Genomic DNA, 18,008 nt, shown 5'->3' on the forward strand with positions numbered 1-18,008 from the left:
TGAGTGCTACCAAGCCATGAGTTGTTATGTCTGGGCTAGGTGAGATTCCTTGTTCACATCAAGGCACTAATCTGGAGGTCAGGATGATGGATATTTATTTCCAATGTTGTTGTATCACACTCTGGAAGATTTGGCAAAAAGGTGGAGTGGTACTGATCACTTTCCCCATTGGAAAATATATGCATCAAACTTTATTTTTGGCAGGAATACGCAGCTTATGGCAACTTTTACTACCAGTGAGAGAACAGCTTGAAATTTCTTGTTGTGTTCCACCAATGTTGAAAGTTTATTAAAAACAGAAGAGCTTTTGTTTGATTCATTTTTCTTTTTAATTTAATATAGCTTCAATATCATAGACTGTATCAATTTCAGCTTTATCAGAGCATTGTGCCTTTTCTTAGTCAAAGCTTTCAGCTGTGTTTTGGGCTAGCTGTACTTGAGCAAACTTACGTTCTTCTGAACTTCATAGCCATAGGATACTCTTGAGGTTGTTTGGCTCCACTTGGTTAATAAAAGAAGGTACCTGTGAAACACTCCAGCTTATTCTGCCTCAGCTTTCAAGAATGTAAGTAAAATCCACTTCCTGAAGATAAATCTGTAACATGCCCTTTCTTGGGGGTTGTTTTGCTGCCACCTTCTCATCCCCATCGTCTTCCTGTGAAAGTTTGCTTTTCCCAGCAGCCTTAAATCTTTTTATTACTTAAGCCTTTCCAGGCTGAGTTGAAGATAACCATTTTGTACTATGAGTGGTACAAAATATATTCTGGGTTTAATGTTAATCAAAGTGCCTGTTTTTTGGAGAGAAAGAAGGCTATCATGCACGTTAGAGTGAAGTTGCCAAAGTAATAGTTGTCTGTACTTTAGCAATAGGTGTGCTTGCTGGTGTTTAATTAAGTGCAGGAACTGTTGATGTGGTATGCTCCAGTTTAATAATCCCACATTGAATGAGCTTAATATATTTTTAGTTTATAGCTAAAGGATGAAATTAAGCATCATCTTTTTAGAATAAATAAATAATTTTAAAAATCCTTTCAGCTGCCTATTCCCTTTTCTGTATTAATCCTCCCTCTTCTCCCTTCCTCCTCTGGAGTTTTACCACCCTTGTGAATAATGAATGAGCCTGAGGATTAAACTGTGTTTTCTCCGAAGTGGACTCCTCTGTCTGTGCAAAACAGCTAACCTAGTTTCAGTTCTGTGCAGTACTGAGAGATTTTGGCTTCTAATGGAAATAGTGGGGTTTTTAATCCTTTGGCATTCCACGTGACGACTCTGTAGCATGTCTGACCCTTACTTGCTGCTGAGCAAGCTTCAACCAGCTACAACTCTTGCAAATCCATTTCATTCATTAATAGACCTTAAAGGTCAGCGTGGATTCTGGCGTGCATGGGAGAAGCTATCAATATTTTATCACTTTCTCTTAAGATCGATGACAGAAGCGCACCTACCTTTTGTGTCCTGATCGGTGGTTTTGTAGGCATCAGCCAGCTCATGGCTTAGTCTTGTTTCTTGAATGCAGCTTTGCCCATTGCAGCTGCCCGTTCCCATTAGTTGGTAGCAGCAGCACAGCCTGGTTTGAACGCGGTCACGGCAGACTGGCAGGCACACACTCACTTCTGTATCGCGAGTTCTCCAAGGCAGCCTTTTCTGAAAAGGGAAGGAAGGAAGAGAGGGGTCTTATTTCTGTTGAAAAGGCATGGTCATGCCAGAATTAGTCGCTGAAGGATAAATAGCCCTGTTTTTCCATTTCCTTGGAATTGCTGTGTGAATTCTAGCCCTCAAGATGCCTACAGTGTGTATTCCTCCAGTACTGCTGAGATCACCAAACTCCCTTAGAGAAGGATGAATCCTCTGCCTGCAGAACTTCGCTGGCAGGAGTGGGCAGTGCCTGTATCTCCACAGGTCTTGTTCTCATCCTGGAAAAAGCCCTTTGAGGGAGAAAGAATAACTTCATTTCTGTGCTTTTTCAGTCCTTGCTGCTTGTGATGGGACTGCAGAAAATATTGGCAAGGGCTTCTGCTATTTGGGAAATAGGGGAAGGGCACTCAGGAGCTACATATAGATCTGGCTGTTTCACTGCATACATCAGCAAGCATGTATATAAATTCTTTAATTTACTCTTAGTACTGTCTCTCTCTAAAATATAAAAGGCAAATTACCTTAGTTTCAGGGTGTTGGTATTTTTTTTTTGATTGGTGCATCTTTAGTTATCCAAATATTCAAAGAGTACTTTTTCGTATTTTGTAATTGCTTTCAGGCCTGCAGGTTTAAATAAAATACTGTCTGCACTCTAGCTGGTATTTAAATACTGAAAAAATGGCTGGCTTTTTTACCAATGGCTTCTTTTAGTCACTTGAAGAGCACCTATACTGTCATGGTTTGATGATGATGAATTCAGAATTCATTTTTATGGGGAATGAATATGGAAATGCTGTGGTTTGTTATTGCTCTTACCTGTAGGTGCATCTGTAGTAGTGTTGGAGCTAATGAGGTCTTGATAAGGGAATAGAGGCATTTTGGCCTACACGTTGTGCTGATGTTTTGTTTGTACAAACGTGCTCATTTAAAAACATAATCAGAAATTGTGTTCATATCATGCTAGACTTTTGGACTTTTCTGTCAGTTGTTGTGAACTTGTTGCTTTTGACCTTTGCTTTATAACTATTTAAACTCTTAAAAGTAGGGATTTTATTTCTATGTCTAGACAAAGCCTGCAGGATGTTTCACTAAACTCCATTATGCAAATTCTCTTTGCAGCCTGAGATTTCTTAATGCCTCTGCCAACAAACTGGAAATGCTTCCTCCAGCCACTCTTTCTGAAGAAACCCATAGCATCTTGCAGGAGTTGTATTTGACCAATAACAACCTCACGGATAAATGCGTCCCCTTGTTAACAGGCCACCCGCACCTGAAAATCTTGCACATGGCTTACAATCGCCTACAGAGCTTCCCTGCGAGGTAAGTAACTGGTTTCACTGCCTCTGGCCCCCCAGCAGGTGAGTATCATGAAACATTTTCATGATGAGAACTAAATTGCACAGAAATGACGTGGCACAGGCTGTATTTTGAGTGTAGTCATACTGCAGTGAGTGAACTCACCTGCTGTGCCCTTTTGCATGTTGCTACCCTCTCTTGCATCACACAGACGAGGGAGTGCTACACGTTAGTTGGTGTGGTTTTGATTGTGCTTGAAATTCTTTTCAACTGGACTAACTCAGTATGACCACAGTATGCTTTTGAAGTCAAGGAAGGAGGTCTTTTGCTGTCCCTGGCTTGGTCGCTTTGCTCACACCTACAAGAGATTGTTGAGCATAGCAGTCTGGAAACATCCTCTGGAAGCAGACTAAATGCCACTAGGGAAAAATCCTCTCCCTTCAGAAGGAGATCTGCCTTGGCAGCAATTTCTGTACTTTCAATTCACTCTGTTTTAATCAGAAATCTTTCAAGTGTAAGATGTGCTGTAAAGCTGATGGGGTACAACCTTGGAAAAGGGATGCCAATAAATAAAGGAAGAGACATCTCTGTCCTTGTGTGATGTTCTGAGCAGCTGGGCTTCAATGGCAAGAGAGAGGGAGGGAGATGAATTAGGGGGAAGGGCTGCGTGGGATGCTAGAAGGTGGAGAGGAAAATTTGGGATGGAGTGAGAAGCTAAGGTTGAAAGAAAGGGGAAGAAAGGAGGAAAAAGTGAAAGTGACCTAGTGAGCAGGGGGAACGTAAGCAAAATTAGTCATTTGAAAAGTAGCATTAACAAAACATTGACAGAAGAAGCACACATTTTGTTCCACAGCTGTGTTAGCCTCTGATGTGAGGAGAGGTGACAGGCACTGCTGTGAACAAGGATCAAAGTCTGCAATTTAATTTTCTTAAAATAATGAAAACCACTGCTCTTAGCACCACTTCAAAATAAAATTTGTGTGTCTTATTAGAAGAAAAGTTCTCAAACTTTTGTTTTCATAGCAAAATGGCCAAGCTGGAAGAGTTGGAGGAAATTGATATTAGTGGGAACAAACTGAAAGCCATTCCAACAACCATCATGAACTGCAGACGTATGCATACTGTAATTGCTCACTCCAACTGCATCGAGGTCTTCCCAGAAGTCATGCAGCTTTCTGAAATAAAGGTAAGGAATGCCTGTGCTTTGGAAGAAGCAAGTATAATGTGACTTTACCAATTGTATTTTCTCCTCAGATCTCTTGTTGCTACAGGATAGTCTCAGAAATTACAGATATTTGACAGCTACTTTCTCCTGTGAGGTCATATGCAAAATATTCGTCCCTCTGCTGCCTCAAAGTGGAATGAAAGAAGAGCCTCAAAATCTGATTTTACGCTCACCTTCACTAGATCCTGTCTTCTCTGCCAAATAAGTGTTAATTGTCTTCCTGTGACAGTCTGTTATGATATGACTTAAACATTTGGCAAGAGCTATGCTAATTAACTCTTGCTGCATTGGCAGTTGGTTGACTGTGTAGGAATGGACTTTGTTTAGAGCATGTGCTAAAAACTGCTGAATTTGCAAAATAGGATAGGCCTTGGGGACAGAGATAAATTCCAGGAGTGCAGGATTTGAGTATTTAGGCAAGCTACTTTAATTTTCCTAATTGCAGTCATATTTTGCCCAACCAGAGGAATGCTTAATCCTTTTCATGTGTATGTTTCCAGAAGTAATTCTGTACTTTTCCTGACACTCCTTTTTGCAGGACGTGTTCACGCTAAAGAGCGCTACTGCTTATCTTTTGGGAATTGAGTTCCTGCTTCTCACCTGCCCCTAGTGCAGAACGTGTCGCGCTGCGTGCTGTCCCGCTGGCCAGGGCTGGGAGAGGGTTAACTCACAGCGCACAAATCTTGTGATAACCGGCAGAAAATCTCTTGTTCTCCGAGGCTGAGAACTGATCACCTATTCAGGGACTCTAAACAACTTCAGTGTCCTTGGGGCGCTCTGTAAAGTCAAAAGGCTCCATTCCCCGACTCCGTGCCTCAGTGTCTGGGGTCAGGCCCAGCAGCAGGAGCAATAATTCTGTTGGACAGCGAGTAGATGTTAAAGATGAGCTTTGTGGTTTTAGCCCGGAAATCTCAAGCAAACTTGTGGGCTTTTGAATACTCCTCCCTCTTTGGAACAATAGCCAGAGGAAGTGGAGGGCCATTTAGAATCAATCAGAAGCAAACCTTTTTTACTTAGAGGAAGAATTGGGGTGGGTTAGCACGGCTTTGCGCAGTAAACACTTCTTCAAAAATACGAAGGCAATGTTAAAAAAAAAAAAATAGGATCATGTAACCGCACAGGGAGCAATCAACTTACTCCTTTTGTTCATGCGTTTTGGGGAAGGCTGAAGGTTTTATAAAAGCATCAGTATTTAAAGTGCTACTCTGCCACAACACTTAGCAGAAAAATGCTCTTGGAAGACCTGGCAGTTTCTTCCTGCTGGTTCCCTTTGGTTATTTAGTTTTCTTTAGCAGAAGAAAGAGGTGTGGACGTCACTAACTGTTTGGGAACTGCAGGGATATAGTGCGTGTGACTTCCTCCAAGAGGGCACAGTGCTCTAGTACTGACTCTACCTTCATAGAAAGAAAATGCCTGGTTGGTACTCAAGCCTGGTTTTGACTTATATGAGATGAGTTCATACAGTTCTCCGATGGGAAGGTAAACTTCTGGGCAAAGGGGTTCTTCTGGCCTCTTGGTGATTTTTCTAGGTCAGGATTGGAGTTTGTTAGTTTAGAGGTCAAGCTTGTGCTTCCTGCCTGTACCTGTTACTTAGCTTCACTGGGGCTGCTCTTAAGTACGGGAGAGAATTCAAAATGTGCCAAAGTAAGATCAGAATTTATTGCTTAAGTATTGATTTGGTCATTTGGTGAAATAAGCTTGCTTGTAGGAAAGCACAAATATGTATAGTCTAATGTCACCTCTGTGCTTAGATCATATTTGATGGTTAATTTTAACTGAGGTGGCATTCAAACGCTCTAAACTTCTTGGGAAGCTCTGTTACCTGAGGTAATGGCTCTTTTGCTTTTGTATTTAATTGGCCTGAGAGGCTGACATGTTATGTTTTTGGAGTCAGTGATACTGGAACAGTTAGTAGCAGCAGTTACTATGCTGTCTGAAATAATTTCATAAGGAAAGCTAGTATAAATTATGATCCTTTTACACTTGCAGTAACTCCAGGATTTCCAAACACAAGGTCATTTTAGTGATACAATTGTCTCTATCCTTTTTTTATGCACTACAGTCAAGGCTATAGAAGTTGTGTATTGTCCTCTGTGTTAAAGAGCCCAGGGGTTGACTCTGAGATATATATATTTTTTTAGGGTTTTTATTGTATTTTATGATGGTTATTTATACTTCAGAGTTAGGTTTATCTGTGCACACTGAAGTGTCTTCTGCGAGTGGCTGAGCAGCTGAAAGCACATACGTCTGAGTCAGTGCCCCAGCAGACTCTTCCTTACAGCCAATGTTTGACTTCAATTTCCTTGCCTTACAGAATAAAAAAGGGTGTGTGTTTTAATTGTTACCCAGCATCCTGGTGTTCTTTCACAGTTGAGTAGTCCTTACTACTTGAGCAGAGCTCAGTGACCCAGGCTTGCTTTTCCCACCTGGGACCTGGCTTTACTTTATCATCCAGTTTTTGTTGACTGATGATTTGCTTCTCTCTCATGGCTGTCTTGCTGGGCTGCTGAGGTGAGGGTGATACGGAAGTTTCTTGTCACAGTTTTTGGTCAAACTTACCTTTCACAGGTGCATTACCTTGAGTTCTGAAATAAGCAGAGATCTAGTAGCAGTATCATCTTGAAGCTCTCAATCTTGGGTAGTTTTTCTCCTGGTTAAATAGGTCAGTATCAGTATGGTTGCCTTCACTTGCAACTGGAGATAACTCAGGTCCCTTCCAGCCTTGGACAAAACCGTTACAAAGCTGGAAATACAGTGTAAGCAAATGCTGAATATTAAACCCTGTCTTCCAGCTGGCCCATCCAGTGCAAAATCCTGTGTGCAGTTGCAGGATTTGTTCTTCTGGTGCTGCATGGGTTGGGTAAGCCAGCTTGCATTAAAATAATGCATGAGGAAATTGGGATCAGTTAGGAAACACGGTTTCCTGCTTGCCTGGGGAGTAGAGTAAGGACTGAATTAACATAGATACTCAGAAAGTACCTCTTAGCCTATTCTTCAAACACTAAAAGTAAAATCTAAGAAATCCTAACCCGATAAATAAGCTATCTTCACTAGTGCCTAGGAACCCAGGGATCTGCTGTAGGGTGTTGCTACCTTTGGCATATAGGGCATTTAATGAAAACAATGAAATTACTTTGCCAGTTTTTGTACTTGTTATTCCAGCATGCTTTTCCATCAAATTTGTAATGGCATTGAGGTGCTGAACACAGCAAGGCCTGCTGGCAGCTTCTTTCATCTGCAAAGTAATTACTGACTCTCTGGAAGCAGCAAGGAGTTGCACTGAAAGAAAAAAGCTCGCTGGAATAACTGTTCTGTTAAGCTGTCCGCTATTTTGTTTGCGTGACAGATTTAAACTCTGATTTCCTTATCAGGCTGAGATAACGTTAGCAGTTTGTTCTTCATAGATAATATGGCCTCTAAATTAAACAATCTTAGGATTCAAGATTTGAGTCGGAAATTTGTTATTTCCATTGCGTGTATTTAATAAAGTGTTATGAGATTTTTCTTTTCCAGATTTTACTAGGTTATCTTATGCCGCCTTCTAGCTCAGGACCCAATTTCTTTGAACGTACCTACAAAAATGAAAGTGTCTTGCTTGTATCAATGGAAATTATGTAAGGGTCTAAATGTGCACTTAAGAAAAGCCTCCCCATGCCTCTCTCAGCTTTCTGTTTTATTGGAGTTTTTGAAGTCTTCCTGTTTTTGCAGGTTGAAAGCAGAAAAATGTCTTTCTGCAAGATGTGGATAGTTTTTCTGCCCTATGTTAAATACCAGACTGCTCTGTCCTCTCAAAAAAAAATTTTTTTTCAATTTCTGGTGCATGTTACGCTGGTGGTCCTGTAACAGGATTTAGAGAGTTGGTTTTATTCTAAAATGCCATCTTTTTCCCTGTGTATTGACTTTCATCTGGATATGCATCTTTAAATGATGTTTGGGGATTTTGTCATTCTCATGCACTTTTTCTAGCTAATTTGTGCTCTAGCTGGGGATAGCCAGCAAGTTTCTCTGCTGTTTCTTATCATTTTTTCCTTTGTCCCTCTACTCCTCCTTCCCTCCACATGCATTCATAACCCTGCTTATTTTAATATCCCTCAGTAAATATTGAATTCCTGAGAGCCTGATCATGCTCCTGATGGTTTAAACTGACTTCAGAGGAGGGACTGCTATGCCAGTGGCTTAGAAGCCCATCTGTATTTATCTCCATTTCCTTTATCTGTTAAAAGACCAATTCCATCACTAACATTTTTTCTTAAATACTTGAAAATGCACTGACTATCTTTGTCTCTGTGAAGAGAAGGTAAAACTTAATTGTTTTGTAACAAGATAACACCTGACCAGAGATGAAAATATGGAGAGAACATATTTTTAGGTGTCCCGGACATCTGGTAAGATGGCTAAATGCCATATGAATTTCTTTTGTAAGAACCACTTAGTTAAATTAAATGAATGGTCTTAGGTCTCAATTGTAGCCTTTATTGTTCATGAAACGTGCATTACTACATTTAATCAACATTTGTATGATCGTGATGACAGCTGAGTTATCTTGCTTATTTGGCTGCTTTCCTCTTGCAGTGTGTGGACCTAAGCTGCAATGAACTGAGTGAAGTCACATTGCCTGAAAACCTGCCTCCAAAACTACAAGAGCTGGACCTGACTGGAAATCCCAGATTAGCCTTGGATCACAAAACCCTAGAGCTGCTGAAGTAAGTTGCTTTACGGAGTTGGGGAGGGAGCAGAGCAGCTCTTGTCGCTAGGATGTGACAAACCCACAGTAGACAGAAGTGTAAATCTTTTTTAAGGAGTCCCTCTTGTCAGTGGGTCAGAAACCAACAGATTATGTGGATAGGTCAGAAATTGATGCTTTGTTAAAGAGGATGACTGTACCCATTTCAGTGCAATTGCTTTCAGCTGTAACTCCTGAAGGGGTCTGCTAGTCTGGTATCACCGCTATTGGGCCAGTTTGACCTCCATTTTGCTTCTGATATTAGATTCAATCAAAATACTTTATTTCACCGTTGAGATGCCAATAGCCACTTACTAACTTTTTTGCTCACGTTCATCGGCTTGGGTCTGTCTTGGCCATTGTGCTGTGCTGCTTTTTACCTCTTCACATACTATTTCTTGTTACCTTTCTTACCTCTCTGCTTTTGTTCTAGAAATATATAGATATTTTTCATATTTAAATCTCTTCTGAAGACTTGCATCTCTCACTCTGCCACAGCAAGGCTAGTTCCCTTGCTTTGGGACCCTCTGTTTCCTTCCTCTCTACCTGTTTGTTTCCTGCCCTGGGACTTAAGTCTCATCCGTAACTGAAATTTGCCAAGTGCCTTGTGCCTCCTTCTGTAGTGTGTTGGGCAACTGTTGTGCTAAACCAGATCATCTGTGGACAGTGGTGCCTCCTTGAGCTTTTCTTATGTCCTGAAGGGAACTCCACCGGCTCCGAGTTTCCTTCTGAGTCTCTTTGATCCTTAAATATTGAATAATTCCAAGAAGAGTTGATTTAATTTTTAAGGGTTGAGCAGTTGCTTCATGTTGTTTGCTTTTAAATGGTTAAGATCAGATACTAGAGTAGTAAACCTCATTTGCTGTGCAAGCAAGGGAAACTTACAGTGTGAGTTTGCTTTTAGCTTGAATCAGCAGATTTTATAAAATTTAAATGGAAATTTGAATAATGATGAGTTTTCACAGATAAAACAAGAGTCCATGTTTTACAGCAGACAGCGAAAAAAAGGGGTGTTCCTCTCTTTTAAAAGCTGTTTTATTGTATACAGGAAACCGTCCTGAAGAAGCAATGAGTGTGTGATGTTGCTCTGGTTCATAGGGGAAAAAAATATATATATTTTTTGCAAAGCTAATTGAGTTGTGTCAAAACTTGAAGTGAAGGATCAGCTTTTCTTGTGTACAATCCAGCAGAGAAGATGGGCAAGTCAATTTCTTGCCACTTTACTGTTCAGGCATCATGCCCTATAGTAGTGCTGTAGTAGTAGTGTGGCCCAGTTACATGCCATATTTTCACTGGCATATGTGAGTTGTCTTTGATTCACAGAAAACTTTTTTTCCTCGTGTGTGCATTTTTTGGTTATTTGTTGGTTGGTTTTTTTAAAATAAATTGTTCTTAAGCCCTCAGGTCTGTTTTTTTCCCTAATATTCATTAGCCACAGTCAGGTAGCTCCTGAGGGGCTTCTTAATGTCTGTACTGATATACCACAGTGACTTCTAGGGTATATACTGCTATAATTGACTGTGAAGGGAGGAGGTGCTCCTTTCACTTGATTTTTGTAGCGCACAAAAATACTTGCGCACTTAGTACTCTTTATATCTTCCTTCTGCATGTGAAAGGCAGCTCTCCATCTGTGCCCTGGCAGGATTCAAGCAGGTAGTAGGTTAATATGTATTCTCAGTGCTGGTGAGGAGAAGAGTCCTGTCATGCATGCTTGCTTTTTTTAATATGTATGGAGATCTTAAAAGGAGGAGGCTTGCATGCTTAGGAGGATGTTGCCAAGTGATTTATTGGATGTAAGAATTTTCAGTAGCAATCAAAATGGGGAAAAAAAAAAAAAAGATGCTGCTACTCCAATTTTTAGGAAAGAGCATATAGTTTCAATTTTAACAGTAATTTTAAACTGGGGGGAAAATAAACTATGCTGTCGGGAAGCCTGAGCCCATATTCCCTGCATATGATGTGCTGCTGGTTATCATTCCTTTCCGGGCACATGGTCTATTTGTAGTGGTGCCACTGAGGAAGCTGAAAGCAATGCGTTGAGGTGGCTTTTTTCAGCATTGCTGGGAAGCCTTGAGACAACTCTGGGTCCTTGACCTGCCCAGAAACCAGGGGTCAGTCAACCCTGTTAAAAAAGAAACAAACAGAAAAACTTTTCTGATCCAAGTTCCTCTGCCCTGGAGGATAAGTGCCTTGTAATGAGACATCTGCAAAGACAGTGTGTGTTTGCTTGTGTGTGTAGTGTTCTGCAGGTGCAGACAGAATTAAAATCTTTGCTACTTTAGAAGAGATCCAGGTTTCCAGTTTGATTTGGGGTCAGATAATCTTTTCTGATGCTGTTGGTGGGATGTTTGTCTCCCGTTTGTTGCACAGAGGGCTGCAAAACCAAGGCTTAGAACACCAGTGGTTCTAACATTATTTATGTGATTTGTTTGCTTTTTGTCTGCCCTCACTGATGTACATCCTGACTATTAGGGTAAAAAGAAATTGAACTGGATGTGACAGTACTTAAGGTTATTTGAGGAAGGCACTTTCTGTGTGTTGAGGTCAGGTGGGGGTTTGGACAGAGAAAAATGAATGCTCAGTGTGAACAGTCAGACCTTTCTGCTTGTGTCCTTTTATGATTCATTTGGTTCATGAACGGTTCGGGTGCCTTTGAAGTGTCTGGAGTGTGTGGGGAGCTCGCTTTCCCTGCCTTTGGAAGGGAGCAGGGGGGAGGACATCTCTCCCCAGCAAAGCAGGGCTATGAAGAGAAGGGTATAAACGGAGAGGGCTGAGCCCTTTTTAAGTCTTTACTACGCTGCATGAGATATATGAAATTCAGGCTAAAGGCTATGTTGGTGGTAAATTGGAGGGCAGAGGATCAAGGGCTGAAGCAAAAATTGGACGTGCAATTGGGGAAAGCAGAGGGCTGTGCCTGCTGTGGGGCCTGCAGGCTGGCTCTTGCAGGTTAGTGCAGGACCAGGATGGAGCGAATTTCTGGTTTGTGGGCATTTTCATGGAAGGTTGTTAGTATACCTTGCTGTTTCTAAAGACTTTTTTTCATTTTTCTTTTTCTTTTTTTTTTTTTTTTTCATTTAGGAGATTGTATGGTTCGTGCAGGAGGTTTCACTTGAGTACAATGAAAGAGACTTGTTATTAAAATGGGTGGGAGAGACATATAAGCTAAAAAAAAAAAATCAGTTCCCCGTACTGGCTTTCATCAAGCTAGTGGCAGATTTGCCTTGTATTCCTACAGGACCAGGTCTGAAACAAATAGCTTAGGGGGTGAGGGCAGGGAAAGAAAAGCCGGCTAAGCAAAACAGTGCAGCTGACACCCTCAGAGAGGCTCAGTTATTTACTGCTTTTTTGTTCTTTGAATACAAACACGTGAAAGTAACTGCTTCGGATATCCTGCTCCATATTCTTCTATTTATGTATTATTAAGAACCGGGAGGAGGGAAAAAAAAAAGGTGTTATCTTGACATTTTAAACTGCATCTTGTCAGCATTTCAACCCACTGCATCTTTCCCCTTCCCTTTCTCCTCGCAGCAATATCCGCTGCTTCAAGATCGACCAGCCCTCGGCGGGCGATGCTTCGGGAGCGCCGGCGGTGTGGAGTCACGGCTACACGGAGGCCTCGGGTGTTAAGAACAAGTAGGACCTGGCATGGTTTTTATTATATATGCATCCTAGCAGCAGAGCCCCTCTACGCTGATACAAAGAAATCCCTTTTTTCAGTGAAAGTTTTGGGGACGTTTTGGGCCTCACAAAGGCAGAGGCCATGCCATGACTCTGTATTTGTATACCGGGCCCCTGCCTGGCTCTCCACTTTGGTCTTTGTTAGGGAAGTTGCTAAGATACAAGTGTAACTGACACATTTTGTCTATGCAAGACTCTGGTACTTGCAAAAGATCTGAATGTTTAAAAGCATTTTTCTCTTTGCAAAGCTTCTTTATCTTCAACCAAAGGATGTTTACCAAGCAAATCGGAGATACTAAAGGAAGAGGCAGAATGGCCAAAACTCTGAATATTCATAGTGTGTGGAGCTCCTGTGACTAAGGCAGCGCTTGACAAATAATGTACCGAGAGTCTGCTAGTCTCTGCTTTGCTGGCAATGTGATGAATCTTTCTTTGTTCCTTAAATACCTTTTAAGAAACCTTCTGCTACCTAGGTTTCCGTAGCAAGTGCCAGCAAGCCTTTACTTAAAGTGATTTAACGCACAACTTGGTCATCAGCATGTTAAATTGCAGGGATGGCTTTTGGAGGAGCAAGTGCAGTTTAAACTGATGTTGTTTTGGAGATACTTTTCCCCTTATTTCTACAAATAAGGGGCTTGTTCACATGCTGAAAAGAAGGAAGAATCTTTAGAACTTGGCTTGAGCTTCCAGTGTAGTTCTCTCTGCATTTTACCACTAGGGATGGGCCTGACTCTTCTCCGCAGCTCAGAAAGCAGTCCTGAAATGCTTGTGAACAGAGGTGGTTAAAACTAGCTCTCAGACCAGGCTGCACCTCTGTGGTCAGAAGGACAAGATGGGAAACTAGTGGTGGGTAGCAGCCCTGATTTCTCCTGCCTTGCTTTTTCAGGCTGTGTGTGGCAGCACTTTCAGCCAACAATTTCTGTGACAACCGAGAGGCACTGTATGGTGTTTTTGATGGTGACCGCAACGTGGAAGTGCCGTATCTGCTGCAGTGTACGATGAGCGACATCTTAGCAGAAGAGCTGCAGAAAACAAAAAATGAGGAGGAATACATGATCAACACCTTCATCGTTATGCAGAGGTGAGTATTGGATCTGAAGCCTTTTTAACCTTGTGTATGTTCATTGGGCAGCTTGTTCGGACACCTGCTGTCTTCTTGCTTCAAAAAAAAATGCAAGAGGGGAAAAAAGTCTTGTTATCTGGCTACATTGTTTGCTTTTATTGCTTGTTTTGTGAATATTGCCCATGTTCCTTTCAAGTGTGGGGAGAAAAGCCCCAACACCTCCCCACCCAAACAAAACAAAAAACAAACAAACAAACAAAACCCCAACAAATCCACCTGCAAAGTTACTAAATGCTCATGACTAAGTGGTGGGTGGAGGTTTACTCTCTTCTGGTATCTTAAGTCTTACGATTCACAACTGACCATAACCAAGTCAGTGGTATGAATCTCTGGATCATCTTTTAAAATTCCTTACTGCTACTGGCTGCAAAGCCTGAGCTGATCCTTTCTGTTTCTCTGTACCAATTCAGGTTATTTAAGGCTGCACAAATATTTAAAACATGTAGTCTGACTCCTTAGAAATGTCTATCTCCTGTCATCCCTTTGGCCTTAGTATTTTATTTGAGCAGGACTCATCCAAATAGATTGTGATATGATAGCTGTGAGTGTAATAGTAGCTCTGTGTAGCGGTTTGGAAACCTGCGTGTGTGCTGTTCTTGACAGAAGAAGAAATTGTGCCTGGGGAGACACTGAGAGGAGGAGGAGGAGTACGAAGAGAATTGAACAAAGGAGAGAGAAGAGGTCAGGGAAACAAAGGAGAAAGCAAATAAGCAGCTTAGAGACTGAGGAAATGGATCAAGTTAAAAGTAGCATTGCTTTTATGGCCCAATTGCTGCACCTTTGGAAAAATACTGAAGTTCTGGTGTTGGGAAAGACACGGAAGCAGTGGGGTGGTATTGAGCCTTGCACACATGAGAGAAAATGCTTCTTTCCCATAATTGCTTATAACTGCCTTAAACCAGTAGCTGGGAAGGTGGTTGCCATATACATAAAATATGAAAAAATAATAGCAAATTTGAATATCGAAAGTACTTATTAAGGAGTTTTGTTTACTACTAATGCAATTTCACAGGAATGTGCATTCCTACAGAAAGCTGCTGCTTTTCTTTTTTTTGGTCTCAAGTCAAAATAAGCTAACCACTTCTTTGGGGAACCAGAAATAGTATTCATTCCAGTTGTATTTAACCATTCATTGAGGATTATTACAGACGATAGGCAACACTCCTGAAATCTATTTTTAAAAAATAAAATAAAAAAAGCACATTGAAGGTTGGTTACAGATGTAGCTGTGCATTCTCTCCCCAGGATTTTGAATCAAAAATTCTTGTCAGCTACACCTAAATAGCCTTAAAATTCAGTAACCTTTATAATTGGCTTTCCAAGTACTGTAATTCCTACTTACTATAGGAGAAGGCCCTGATAAACAAGATACTGGGAAGGATGGACTTTTTTCACAATCTAGTATTGAAATGAACTTAACATTGTAATGACAGGATTATGAAGACTTTTTTTACTAAAAAGATTTACTTCTGAAAACTGTTTTATCCATAGATTTTTTTTTCCACTATGACTCCTGCTAAAACAGGAGGCTTAAGTATTTCTTAGGAACCTATTTAACAGGTTAGTAACTGACAGGGTAAATGAAAAGCATGCTGCCTTAACAGTGGAGTTAACAGCCACTGTGCTTTTTTGGTCATCATTTGATACTTTAAGAGCATTATTCTGAAGACATCACAAACCAGTTAATTTCTGCCTTCTGTTTTTGCTCAAAAATAGAGTTTTTACAGTTAGAATTTAGTATTTTTGTAGTAAAATCTGTAGCTTTAGAAGCCAGAGAATCAGCTGGATGATAGGGAGACGTGTTCTAGGCTCTACCTGTACTCATTTAATAGTCCTCGGTGCTTTTGTAACCTTCTCTGCTTCCCTGAATTTGACCTTTAAAACAAACATCTTTAAGATGCAAAGGAAGAGACAACTGTGCAACTCTTTAAAGTGCAAAGATTTTTTTTTCCTCTAAAATCAAGCATATTTGAGTGTCTGCATATGTGTAAATAATACATTGCCCGAGAGCTGCACGTGATTTCTCTGCAGTGCTCTGTAGTGTTCCAGTCTTCAGTAGAGACTTTTGTTTCTGTCCCAGTGATCCGATAGAGTCAATGCCCTGAGTGCTTGTGATTGCAGAACAGCGGCTGTTTCTCCAGCGTACCCGTAACACTTGTTTTCCAATTAAAGAACAATCATTGTTTTGTTTAAATTCCAGGAAACTTGGAACAGCTGGACAAAAACTTGGAGGCTCTGCTGTCCTTTGCCATATAAAACATGATCCCATGGACCCTGGTGGATGCTTCACACTAACCTCAGCAAACGTGGGGAAGTGCCAAACCGTTCTCTGCCGGAATGGGAAACCTCTGCCTTTGTCCAGGTGTTACGTGATGAGTTGTGAAGAAGAGCTGAAGAGGATTAAGCAGCATAAGGCCATCATCACAGAGGTTAGAGAACAGTTAGGGAATGTTGCAACTTCCTTGGAGGGTATTTGCACAGCAATGCATGAAATTACACGTCGATGTTAGTAACTAAGAGGTAGTTCTAATGGTATGTTTCCAGAGTTGCACTTTTCCTTTCAAGGTGATTCATACCATGCAGTTAAATGATCATGCAGTCCAGTTGCTTTTCCATCCCATTGCCATGCTGGACTTTAGTTAACTTCAGGGTGTGAGCAACTTGTGAGCGTGTTGTGCTGAAACAGGAAAGCAGACACCCTCCTCCTAGTGGGGAGAGGAATTGGCTGCGTTGGAGCTGTCGTGAAGAGTCTCTCCAGTCAAAAAGGATGAGAGGGCAGAGCACTTGAAGCAGCGCTGTCCTTCCCTTAGGAGACTTCTTGCTCCTGGCAGGCTGACTTTGCTGTCTGAGCTCCTGTGTTCCCAGAGTTGCCCTTTGACAGGCAGCTCTTGAAGAGAGCACTTGCCCAAAAGGAAAACCCAGCCTCTGGTCAGCTGAACCATGAGAGAGGAAAAAACTATTTGTTCTTTTCTTACAAGCTTGAAGCCACTGATGTCGGTTTTGCTTTGCCTTGTATGACACATACATAGGAATAGATGAATACTGAATCCTCCTAACAGTGGAGGAAAGGGCAGAAAACTCACTGCTGTTTGCTCATGAGCAGGGTGTGCATGTGTGTGTAGGGGTGGTGGTGTGTGGAATAAGTTGTGCACCTATTGATCTTGCCAGAGAAAGGTGACGACTGGGATCTCAAACGTGACAAGTTGCAAGGGAGTCACTCCAACATAGTGTGCATCACTGAGGCACGCTCGTTATGCTCTTCCATAGAGGAAGAGGGAAAATTCTGCACTGAATCTTAAGATGACTCACTGATTTCATGCATGTTGATGGCTTATCACTGCTGTCAGCCTTCTAATGGGGAAGTTAACAAGCCTACAAGTTTTTTTTTTTCTTCTGAGTGGTTTTAAAGGGGAAGTTTTTTTTCAGTCGTGGTTCGCTTTTCTGCGGTTATCCGCTTGATAGTAACCACTGCAGTCATCAGCTGGACCAAATGAGTGTAAATCCTTACCTTTGTCATTCTTCTTGAATGCACAATTAGCTGGGTGCAGCTATCCCCAGCAGGCTGACAGATAGCCAGGCTTGCTGTTTCAGACACTTGCTCTGCTTATTCTGGCAGCTTGGATTCTAACCAGGACAGGATCCTGGGATTTGGACGCCTATGGGATTTACTTCTCAAATATGTCCATTTTCATTGGAATTTTTCCCTTCATATATTGCTGCTCCTCCCCTTGAAAATGTCATATCTAAGTGGAAATGTAGTAAGTAATTGGGGCATGTAAAACATTTCACTACAATTCAGCTGACTGAGAAATGCAGACTGCTGCATTTGACTTGCATGCTTCATTTAAAGTCTTTTTCTTTTTTTTTTTTTAAATGAACTTTTGTTTCCAAATGATGAGCCAAGATGAAACCTACAATTGTTACAGCTGCAAGAGAAGAGTCATAACTGAATGACCTGCCCTTATATCAAATGGAGCTGTGTGTGGCTTTGCCTTGCATAAAGCCAGATATCGTGGGTGGAGGAGGGATAAGTCTGACTCACTGGTAAAACATTAGTCCAGTTGGCTCTCGCAGCTGCAGGAGCAGAATAGATGGCTCTTTGTTGCAGACTTCTGCTTTGTTGGTCTGTGCATAGGTGATGCTGATCACAAATCAGTAGGGTGTACAGGATTGCAAACCAGCCAGGGCTGTGTTCTGATCCCAGCTCTGTCACCTCCTTGCAAGTCACTTTGCTCTTCCATCTTCTCATCTGTAAATGGCAGTGTTGGGGGTACTGCAAAAGCAGCCATCAGCAAAACGCCAGGAGATGCAGGTGCTGTGTGTCCTTG

At 41.5% G+C, this 18,008-nt stretch overlaps 1 protein-coding gene across 2 annotated transcripts in view; it reads left to right on the plus strand.

Annotated features, from left to right (window-relative positions):
* Nucleotides 1-18,008, plus strand: part of PHLPP1 (PH domain and leucine rich repeat protein phosphatase 1) — a 141,723-nt gene that overhangs the window by 121,590 nt on the left and 2,125 nt on the right. For both annotated transcript variants that reach the window (XM_014941018.1, XM_014941019.1), the window contains exons 11-16: nucleotides 2,755-2,955; nucleotides 3,955-4,117; nucleotides 8,729-8,859; nucleotides 12,408-12,512; nucleotides 13,444-13,638; nucleotides 15,881-16,109. In XM_014941018.1, the coding sequence (XP_014796504.1) occupies nucleotides 2,755-2,955; nucleotides 3,955-4,117; nucleotides 8,729-8,859; nucleotides 12,408-12,512; nucleotides 13,444-13,638; nucleotides 15,881-16,109 (1,024 nt within the window). The remainder of the gene's footprint in view (nucleotides 1-2,754; nucleotides 2,956-3,954; nucleotides 4,118-8,728; nucleotides 8,860-12,407; nucleotides 12,513-13,443; nucleotides 13,639-15,880; nucleotides 16,110-18,008) is intronic.

The sequence above is a fragment of the Calidris pugnax genome, unplaced genomic scaffold, assembly GCF_001431845.1.
Source record: "Calidris pugnax isolate Ruff unplaced genomic scaffold, ASM143184v1 scaffold8, whole genome shotgun sequence".
NCBI classification, from domain to species: domain Eukaryota; kingdom Metazoa; phylum Chordata; class Aves; order Charadriiformes; family Scolopacidae; genus Calidris; species Calidris pugnax.